At 36.1% G+C, this 11,256-nt stretch overlaps 2 protein-coding genes across 3 annotated transcripts in view; one reads left to right on the top strand and one right to left on the bottom strand.

Moving 5' to 3' along the window:
* Window positions 1-11,256, top strand: part of CRYBG3 (crystallin beta-gamma domain containing 3) — a 112,503-nt gene that overhangs the window by 52,315 nt on the left and 48,932 nt on the right. For both annotated transcript variants that reach the window (XM_039221995.1, XM_039221993.1), the window contains 6 exons: window positions 108-152; window positions 496-611; window positions 1,567-1,714; window positions 8,227-8,363; window positions 9,887-10,001; window positions 11,102-11,137. In XM_039221995.1, the coding sequence (XP_039077926.1) occupies window positions 108-152; window positions 496-611; window positions 1,567-1,714; window positions 8,227-8,363; window positions 9,887-10,001; window positions 11,102-11,137 (597 nt within the window). The remainder of the gene's footprint in view (window positions 1-107; window positions 153-495; window positions 612-1,566; window positions 1,715-8,226; window positions 8,364-9,886; window positions 10,002-11,101; window positions 11,138-11,256) is intronic.
* On the bottom strand, window positions 2,057-2,896 carry LOC120223772 (proteasome subunit alpha type-1-like). The gene has a single exon (XM_039222003.1). It carries the CDS (start codon window positions 2,879-2,881, stop codon window positions 2,090-2,092), a length of 792 nt encoding a protein of 263 aa, XP_039077934.1. The 5' UTR covers window positions 2,882-2,896; the 3' UTR covers window positions 2,057-2,089.

Here is an 11,256-nt window from a genome sequence, read left to right as displayed (position 1 = left end):
CTAAATAAATATGTGATGAATTGGATTTGTGACTGCTAAGAAAGTGAGCTATAGATCTTTCTGCTGATGTTTCTTAAGACTTACTTCTTCCACTTTTATTCTTTCAGAATGTTGACAAACAGATTCTGAGGTGTAACCCAAGACCTGGGAAGGTAAGCGTAAGTTTCTTATTATCTAAGATAAAATATGAAAAGTAAAGTTACTTTAGGGATGCCTGGCTGGCTCAGTCTTTTGGCATGCAATTTTTGATCTGAGTCGTGAGTTCAAGCCTCACATTGAGCATAGAGCTTACTTTAGAAAACAAAAAGTAAAGTTACTTTCAGTTTGGGGAACTTTAAATACTTTTAACTGACTTTAAGAGGGATTATTTTACTCAAAGACTTAGCATTTGTAATAATAATTACTTCTATATATTTAGGATATTTTCTAGGAGATTTTGGAATTTTAAATGCATTCTTACAACTAGTTATTGTGCCTGCTTTCTGTATATTGCAGATGGTTATCTATGATCTCCATGGAAGTAAATACAAGCAAGAGATCTACTGTAATATTCCCGATGCTACATCATGGTCCTTTCCGAATGGGGTACTGATAAAAGTTGTGAGGGGCTGGTAAGAAATCTCTTAAACTTTGGTAGCCTTTTCCCCCCAACTAAGTGTGTTTTCTTACTGTTTATGCCTTTAGTATTTTTTATTAAAGTCACATTCCCTTTCCTCTGGTTTTTGACAGAATATTTTGAAATATTATTAGTGTTTTATAATTTAATTGTTCTCTTTATGTACTGTGACAGAAAACATGGGGTGTTTTTAGTGCTTAAAGCCAATGGGCCGTAAGTCGCAAGACCTAATGTATATATAATATGAAATTAATACTATTCTGAAACTACATTATTAGCAGGATGGATTTGGCAAGTTGAGTTGAAGGCATCAGCTAAATGAAGCATAGCTTTGAAAGCAAGTTCAAAAGTTGTGGGAGGCTAAGGAATGTGAAGGCCACATACTTAAAGTCATTTGTCTAGCTCACATGGTCAAGAAGTGAAGGATTCTTTGTGTGGTGTAAAAATGAGGGGAAACCTCATTTGTTATGGACCATTTCCCTTGCACATGCTGGAGCCACAATTCTTTGTCCAGTCTCAGTTACCCAGTGGTCAGTATTCATGATGTAAGTGATATGGTATAGTGTTGTCTTCATGCAATAAAATGGGACACCTGTGCTCCCATTTTACTTAAAAATTGGAATTGTTAAGCTATTGTTTTTAATAGAAATGTATAGCTTTGTATATATACCATCTGGAAAGTGCAGGCATACATAAACATAGGCATAGATTATGTTCAGGAATATTCCCAACTTGTGTGTACTTTTATGCCTTATGTCTATATTTAAATTAGCATATGTCATTGTTTTAAAAATAGGTTTATATACTAATTGTGAAAAATAACTCAGGTTTTGAAAGTTAAGTAGGTAAGATGGTCTGTGGACTTAACAGACTTAAAACTTAAACGTTTTATGCCTCATTTCTTAGAAAATTAATTATAACTTAATTAATAATCATGCTTTTATATTCAGCTGGATTTTATATGAGAAGCCACATTTCCAGGGTCAGAAATATGTGTTGGAAGAGGGAGAAAAGGTGTTAAATCGTGATTGGATCCTTCAGAACAGAAAACATCCACCAGGAGACTTTGTATTGGGTTCTATCAAACGTGTCTTAAAGGTAACACAACCTTTTATTTTGTTTTGTTTTTCCTATTTTCTTTTTTTTTTTTTTTTTACCAGCAGGTGAAACAATTTTATTTCACAGTTGTCTTTAAAACCACAAAGACACTGTGTTCTTCATATAAAAACATTAGTACAGATAACTATACTTTCTAGAAAATGATTATATAGACCCTCTCAAAGAAAAATGCATACCATCATATGGTTTCAGAGAAGTGGCTTGGGAAAAACACATCTGGACTGATTCTTAAAACATACCATAAGACCACCCTGCATCTTTTGGTTCAAAGTATAGATTATTGTCATCAGTACGTGCTCCTGATGTATCAAATTCTTACATATTTGATAATATACATATAGACTGGCTTATGGCTTAATGTTCCATCGGTTCATCAGCCTTTTCTGCAGGTTCATCAGCAGGTTGAGCAGGCTGTGCCTTTCTTTGTGGTCTTTCTTCAAGACCTTCCAGGAATGGAGATACGTCATCATCATCATAAATCGTAAACTCCAAGTCTTTACCAACAATTCCAATGGAAACATTCTTTGTAGTTAGGTCCTGTTCTGCAAGAAGTGTCTCTCGTAAAGCACGCAGACCATGTTTAACCAGTTCATTCAAATTACACTCCATAAACCCAGACATATGTCTCTCCAAGTAAGTACGAGCTGATTGAGAACGTGCTCCAATGGACATAGCTCTACAGTCAAAGTAGTTAGCAGAGGGACAGGTCTGGAAGATATGGGGGCCCATATCATCATAACCAGCAATAAGCAGTCCAACACCATATGGTCTCCGGCCATATCGCTGCGTTGGTATCTGGGTCTTGCTTCCGATTAGAGATACAAGACGAGACACAGGAAGAGGTCTGTCGAATACAAATCTGGAATCCAAACACTCCTGGCGCATAAAATTACATAACAGTCTAGCATCAGCAGTAAGTCCCGCAATTGAGATACCAATATGGTTGTCAACGTGAAGAATTTTTTTCTGATGCGCTGCAAGCTCTGACTGTGCTCTCTTCAGTGCAACCAGTACTGCATGGGTTTTTGATTTCAGACCAACTGTGGCTGAACCTTGTTTAACAGCTTCCATCGCATATTCAATCTGATGAATCCTGCCCTGAGGGCTCCAAACTGTGACATCATTATCATACTGGTTGCGAAACATGGTTCCGGCGCGGGTCTGGCTCCCTATTTATTTTCTTTTGTCAAGTAGTAAAGCTGTACTTTGGCCTAGTGATGTTTAGAAGTGATTGCTAATATTTGTGCTGATTTTACCAGTCTTCATTATATTGATGGTAATCTTTTGAATTTATGCATATAAAGTGTTATAGTGAATGATAATTGAAAATGTTGCCTGTAATCTGGCCCATAAAATGAATTTGTGCATTATATATATACATATATATGTCTTTATATATAGATAGATAGATATATGTCTTTATATACCTATCTATATATAGCTATAGATATAGATATATATGTATGTCTTAATGTTTGTTTCTTTTTGAGAGAAGGAGAGAAAGAGAAAGAGTGAGCAAGAGCGGGGGAGGGGCAGAGAGCGAGTAGGAGACATAATCCAAAGCAGACTCCAGGCTCTGAGCTGTCAGCACAGAGCCCAACGTAAAGCTCAAACTCAAGCACCATGAGATAATGACCTGGGCTGAAGTCAGATGCTTAACCGACTGGGCAACCCAGGTGCCCCTACACATATATTTTTTAATAGTAGTAGGAATATCTCAACCAGGCATCTTTAGGAAAAGAGCCGATATCTCCAAATATCTTTTTTTAGTATAGATCTCCACTCCTGAGTGTAGGAGTATGTGCGTGAGTACATGGGTGAGTATGAGTGTTTAGAGGAAATCAGAGAAGGAAGGGTGGAGAAAGGAAGGGAAAGTGTGTTGCTCTTTTATTTTCTGTTTAGAAAATACTATTTAATACTCACATGAGGAAGGTCTCTCAGTATAATAAAACATTTTGTGGGAAGTATTGTAGTGGTTTAGAGGACAGATCTCAGATAAGGACAGAATTCTCCAGGGCATTCTTAAGAGCTCCTTCAGCAGTAAAATAGTACATGACTTATTATAATCATAAGACAGTCATATTTTTTTTTTAAGTTATGAAGTTTTTTGTTTATATGCTTAAAAAAGTAAATTGAGGTAGACCCTATCACAGTGATTTGGATCAATGTTATTAAACTCTTGATAGCTGCATATGGTAGGCAGAAGAAGGAAACATAGCTTCCAGAAAAATGTCACCATGAAAGGGGTATCTGCATAAACTTTGTGCGAGTTAATACTTCCTGGAAAGCTTCAAATAAGCCTGTGTCTTCACAAATATGTGTTCTGCTTTTGGACCCTATACTGTGATAGGCACAGGAGTGGAAATACAAGTGAGGTATGAACTCATACTTGAGATTGCTACAAGTCTAGGGGAAGCATGCTCTGCAGGGCCCTGGGGGTGCTCAAAGAAGAGGCACCTCCCCTGGAGGGGGTGGCGCCTGATTGGAATCTTGAGAGAGTCAAGGGGTGGGCGGGTGGGAGATGTGAGGAAGTTCTTGGCAGAGCCACTTTTGCTAGATGCGGATGTGAATGTTGGTGGTGCCACAAGGAGATTGTTGGCTGCAGCCTCAAGGGTGTTCATTTGCATTGAAAATCCGAACTGCAAGCAGGTCAGTTCAGCAAGTAGCCTCAGAGTGCTCATTTAATTAGCTAACTTACAAGAAATTGATTGAAATAAATAGTGTGTAGGTATAATCTTCTAAGATTTAAATAGCTTCAGGTGTGTGTGTGAGAGAGAGAGAGAGAGAGAGAGAGAGAGAATGTCAGGCATCATGCCAACCCTAGTGGGGAAAAAAAGGTAAGTTGATGAAAACAGCAGCCTTCTCCCCACCCAAAAAAAATCACAATAAAATCAAGTAAAAAATTCATTTCTGTTGAATATGGATATAGAAATGTATATTTGCACATCCACCATTAGCTTAAATTATATTAAGAGAAAGAGTAAGTAATGCTTGCATTTCTTCCTTCTTCCAGTGTTTGTGATTGGAGTCTTTATTTTTTTGTTTTTCTTTTTTAATTTTATTTTTAATGTTTGTTTATTTTTGACAGACAGAGACAGCGCAAGCATTGAGGAGGGGCAGAGAGAGAGGGAGACACAGAATCTGAAGCAGACTCTAGGCTCTGAGCTGTCAGCACAGAGCCCAACAAGGGACTTGAACCCACAAACCTCGAGACCATAACCTGAGCCAAAGTCAGACGCTCAACCGACCAAGCCACCCGGGCGCCCCTGGAGTTATGTTTTAAATTGCAGTGTTAGTGCTCTCATGTCTTGAACAGGCTAGCACCTTTTAATGAGGAAGGAAAATAAAACTATTGAGCATTGAATGGAAAAGGCATTAGCATTTTTCTAAATATTTTACAAAATAAGAATCAGGTGTCAAACTTTCCTATCTGCAACCTTGTCAAAATTTTACCTATTGATAACTTCATTGTCATGGTGATTATTACGATTTCAAATTCATCTAGGCCTAAACCCAATTCTAACTTTATTTTATTTCATTGTCTTTTATTTGCTCTAATCTGAGTAGTCAAAACTTCAGTGTTCTTTAACGATAATACTTCTATGATGTCTTCACTTCGCTATAAATAGATGCAGAGGACACCATCAGTTATCAGCAGGTGTAGGTTCTGCTCAAAGGTCATCTTTGCTCCCAGAAATAATTAGGGGTGAGGTAGTATTGCAGTAACTCTAAAGTCAGGTGTTTCTTTTCTCAGCTACTAGAAATGAATATTGCAAATTACTATTTACTGTGCATTTAATATTCTTTTTAAAGGCATAACATTTTTCTTGGTCAGAAATTTTGGTTTTGTCTTCATTAATTAACTGAGAAGAGAGAGATCGGATGTTAGATCAGGGACTGATGGTAATTGAGATGGAGTCAATTATATTTTCTTAATTGTTTTTGTTAACTGTAATCCTTTCCTACCCTGTTTCTCTCCTATAGTTTTGTCTCCATTCCTACAAAATGTTTTAATTGCCTGAGCTTGAGAATTTCATCAAGGTATTTTTAAAGTATAACATGACTAGAAAAGTTGTGGGGGGGCAGAGTTTATTCACTATGAATAAACTGTTATTGTCACTAGATTACTATAAAGTACCCTTCAGTTGTTAGTGTTACTGCCTCCATCCATCAAGTCTTGGAAGAGACATTATTTCTGTGAGAGTAGCTCCCATGAAGAAGGTGAAACTTAACCAGTGAAATCTTTTTCATTTAACTAGAGAAAAACCTGGTCCTCTGGCAAAGAGAGTTGAGAACATAAGCGTTTTTTTTGTTTATTTTCCATTTTTTAGTCATCACCATGCTTTTTCCATTATGCTGTTTCCTTCTTTGTTGTGGCGGACTCAAGTGCCTTGTAGCTTTTTCCCTTTTAAAGTACACCACCCAAGCATTGTTTGTGTAACACAATGCAGAGGAAACTTATTTGTGTGAGACACTTAGTTATGTATTCTGTTACTGTACTTTACATCCCTGGGGGAACATTAATAGGGCAGCATTTCAAATAATGTTAATAGAACTCTATTATTAATAGCAAACAAAAGCCTTGAAGATTGACAGGTGACTGTTGTGGACATTTCTGGCTATTTTTCAAAATGAAATTTTAGGTGCGCCTGGGTATCTCTGTCGGTTGAGTGTCCCCGTGCATTGGGCTCCACACTAGGTATGGAGCCTGCTTAAGATATTCTCTATCTCTCTCCACTTCTTCCCTCTTCCCCCTCCCCCTCTCTCCCCCTCTTCCCTTCTGCCTCTCCTGCTCGCTCTCTTTCTCTCAAAAAAAAAAAAGTAAAATGAAATTTTAAAAAGAAATACTTTTAATACTTCAAAGGATATTTTAGGTTATGCCTCTTTACTGTATTGCATTTTAGAATTAGCTTTCTGAAAATAAGATGTATTAATTTGCTTGTACATATTAATAAGAATGATTAATAATAAAACTCAGTTTGCAGAAAGGTTAAAAAAATTTTAAAATGCAGTTATAAATTGCAGAACTGATTATAATACAAGATAGAATTATTCAGCCTAATAAACATCACCTCTGTTATTCATTTACCTGTTTCATTAAAGCATAATCACTTGAATTTCACAATGTCCTAGGTGAGAATTATGCTACTAAAAGTTTCAGTTGTATAATTAAGCACTCATGATTACTGAGTTTGTGTGTTCAGACAGAAGCACATCTTTAATTTCAGAGGAGGGAAAAATAATTGTAGTTTTGATTTCCAAAGAAAAGATGGGATCTTTTTGAGTTACAACCTGATGATTAGACAATTTTCATAATTAAGAATATAGAAAATTCCCTATTTAGTTACAATGGAGGAAAAATTTATAAAACTTAGACCATATAAAAAAGGGAGTAGGATTAGCACAGATACCAGTATGACCGAAGAGTTGTATGGGGTTCCTACGGGTTTCTGAGTTGGTGCCATGTTGTAGGAAGACAAACACATGTAAATTTGATGTGCTTGTGTCTTGAGCCAAGGAGTGTCATAAGGAAAGGGGTGTTCTAACAAGCCCAGCTGTATAAAGTGTGGTTCATACCTGACTCATGGAATAGGCCCATAATTGATGTCTTGGCCTTCATAAAAGGCCTTGACAGTGGGAATAGATAAGAGATAGATATAAGGGAAATTTTAAAGAGAGATTTCATAGGACATGGTGACAGTATGTGATGGAGTGTAGGGTCAAATTTTATAATGCCTTTCTTCTTCAAACCAACTTGTATTAAAGAAAATAAATAGAATCCCACAAGTAGGAAAGTAGGAAAACAGACTTCCTTTACCCTCACTTCTAATTCCTACTTCCTTTGTCAATGTAAATTAGATAATATACTGACGGAGTAGTGTGACTCCCTCTTATTTATTTTTTATATCCCCCATGAGATTAGCTTTTATTTAATTCCTTTCCTCTTTTTGACTTTGTTATGCTTCCTAGAAGGAAGGCTTAAAGACTTTTGGCACTCACATAGTTTGGTAACTGAACATTGATTGCTTAATAGAACAAGACATTTAAAAACCAAGCAGGGGTGTCCGACTCTTGGTTTTGGCTCAGGTGATGATCTCTGGGTTTGTGACTTCGAACCCCACATTGGGCTTCATGCTAACAGTACAGAGCCAGCCTGGGATTCTCTCTCTCCCTTCCTCCTTGCGTCTTCCCTCCTTGCTCTCTGTCTCTCTCAAAATAAATAAATAAAAACTATGGAAAAAAAAAAAGCAAAAAAATTAAGTAATACTTTTTCAATTAATTTTTATAGTTTTTATGTCATTAATGTAATTTCTTACAATAATTCATTTTAAAAAACTGGTAAAGTGAAACAGTATTTCCTTTATGCTGTTTCTGAGAAGAAATTCAGCTGAACAATGAGAATAATTGTAATTGCATGTTCAGGGTATTGAGAATGCTGGTTTGTGTGTGTGTCCAGATGATTTCAAAGACTTTTTTTTTTTTTTTTTCAGGATTGCAGCATTCCAGAGATAGAACTTTGCCCACAGTCTGACCCAGCATATTGTCCTATCCATATACAGAGAGCGGTCCCCAATTTGGAAGAGCTGAATATCCCCAAATCTGTGTCCTTCACTGTGAAATCAGGAGTGTATGTATCAGTTTCTCTTTATTATAGTAATTGATGGCCATCAAAGTTTTTATTTCATATTTTAGTAGGTGACATACATTTCTGTGAAGTTTTAGTTTATGCTCTTGGATACTCAAAAGACTGTCGCAAGGATTAAAACAGATTTTGTCTTCCTTTGGATCCAGTTAAGACTTTGATGTAGAGCTCCAGGAAGAGATGGAGATTCTCAGACATAGTTCTTGATAGATTCATCCATCTTCTTTTCACTCACCAAATTTTGGGACTGAGAAATAAAAACATGTCCCCAACCTAAAAATCTGGAGTTTGAACTATTTCAAGGGTGTCTCAGTGTCATTAGTTATTGAGTGCCTCCACAGGGCTGGACCCATGGTGCCTTTTGTTTATTACTCTATTCCTGCAAGACAGGTGGAGATACTCATTTTATAAATGAGGAAATTATACAATTTGTCTCAGGCTACCAGCTGGTGGGCATGGGTCTGATGCCAAACCTGTCTGATTCCAGAGGTATCTTTTGCACTATTGGTGCTACTTTGAGCCTGAATTTATACATTTTTATTTATTTATTTATTTTTTAGCATTTCTATTTATTTTTGAGAGAGAGACAGAGTGTGAGTAGGGTAGAAACAGAGAGGGAAGAAGACATAGAATCTGAAGCAGGCTCCAGGCTCTGAGCTGTCAGCACAGAGCCTGACGCAGAGCTGAAACTCACAAACTGTGAGATTATGACCTGAGCCAAAGTCAGATGTGTAACTGAGCCACCCAGGTACCCCAGAACCTGAATTCAGTTTCCAGATGAGCTCAGATCATGACTCTGTGATACCAATTCAATACAGGTTCCTTTTCTCTCACTCTTTGCATCTGCTCTGATGATGGTTGTTGTAAAAGTTAGGGGTCACTGTAGGACATCTTTCTTTGTCTCTCCCAACCATAGATTAAAGCTCTGGGACAGACCCAGTAATTGACCCTGTCCATGAGATATGTCTGTAATTACCAAGTTTAGGTAGAAGGTAGTGGATCTTTTGGGAATCTCATTTCAAATACTGTTCCTGAGGCAGGAACTGATTATTGATTATAAAAATGTGGGTCAAAGATGTAAAATGCTTTAATGGAAAAAAAGTGTAAAATGCCTTATAGAATTCTACCTTTGGTTGCCCGACTTTAAAAGAAGAAAACATAGTAGAATGTTTTTTCCTCCAATTCTACTTGAATCAAAGGTGTCACACCTTTTAAATATTGGAAAATTCTAAGAAAAGTAATGCTTAGGGCTTGGAAAACCTGTAATAGACTTATAAGACAGTGTGTGAATGTTAGTACTTAATAACACATTAATTCTTGTAATATGCTCTCTAGTGAAGTCATTTTGAATGTGTTTTACTAGTTGTAATTCTGCCATGAAGGTTTTCTGTTTTGGTTTGGGTTTTTGCCTTTTTTTTTTTTTTTTTTGGTACCCCTTTTTACTTTTAACTCTTACAAGACTAAAGTATCCCTATTATCCTTTAACAAACTATTCATTTCTTATTTAGTTGGCTTGCCTACCCAGATATTAATTTTAAGGGACAAGCTACAGTTTTGGAGGAAGACCATGGGCTCTTTGAGATTTCTGCAACAGAAATGAAATCATTGCATCCACTTCAAATGGTAAGCATATTTTTAAAAAAAGCATTTTTCCAAAATGCCCATGAGTCCAAAATTAAATAGCTATGGTGATTGCTCATGCATCTCTCTCTTAAGAAATGAGTATGTATACTATTGGATCAGCAACTTCTATGTTATTTTTCCGTTTCTTTATATTACAGACAATATCTGTGTGAAAACATTTTAATACTTTCTAGAAGACAAATGTCTGAATTTGCTTTGTGTTAAGTTTATTACAATGCATACCATTTCCTTATAAGTACCATTCTGCAAAAATTTTGAATAAAGTTCTGAATTTGTTTTATAGTAAATTATGCTTTTCCATTTCAGTAATGAATGATAAGCACAGCATTAATAATAAATAGATCTGTCAGTGGTTGCTCTCTTAAAGATAATAAGTGCATGCAGTATTTATTTTTGTTGCAAACATTTTTATTTGAGGACAAACTCTTCAATTAAATGTTAGGTGAAAATGATAAACCATTTTTCAGTTGCTCTGGACTTTAAAAAAATAAAAACCAAGAAAACCTAAGAAATTTTAAGAAATACCACAATGTGGAGTAGCATTAAAAACCGGAAATTCTGGAATTAGTTTTTGTGAAGAAGGGGTTACCTTTTATGCTCTGCGACCTTGAGGTCACAAAGACTGTAAGTATGATAAAAAGTGTTGATGGAACTTGGAAGGGGAAGCACTCTAATTTAGAAAGCCTGAGCAGTTCCGAGGAGGAAATGTAGCGTCATTGGTTTGGAAACCTACTCTGCCAAAGTAGACTTTTTAAAATCCAGCAATTCCACTCTATTTCTTGGGACTCTCTGCAGTGGGATTAAATCTTTCATTAGCTGCATGCACTTACTTGTACTGGTTAATCTGTAAAGTATATTTTGAAAATTTCTTCCCCCATCTACATCGATGAGCAGTGTGATTCTGTTTTGACTACTGTAGAGTTCTGTACTTAAATTTTAAAATTTACCACAACTTAAAAAGCTGACTGGTATGTAATCTTTACTAATTAGACTTTTTATGTAACTTATATACGTCACTTAGTTTACTTTCAGATATTCTAAATCTTTATGTATCTAATATTAAAATTTCTTGTCTTAAGGGTGGACTGAAAGTGGAAATGCCTATGAACTTAAAGGTGAGTCTTAAAACAGACTTTTATAGCAGGCTAAAAAGTTTGAGTATTAATCTTCACATATTTTGGACTATTAAAGTAAAAAAATGATGACTGACATATATGCTAAAAATGCATAGCTA

The sequence above is a fragment of the Hyaena hyaena genome, unplaced genomic scaffold (assembly GCF_003009895.1).
Source record: "Hyaena hyaena isolate Hyena2069 unplaced genomic scaffold, ASM300989v1 scaffold_1040, whole genome shotgun sequence".
NCBI classification, from domain to species: domain Eukaryota; kingdom Metazoa; phylum Chordata; class Mammalia; order Carnivora; family Hyaenidae; genus Hyaena; species Hyaena hyaena.
Note: the sequence above shows the minus strand (reverse complement) of the source record. Positions and strands in the feature narration are given on the sequence as shown.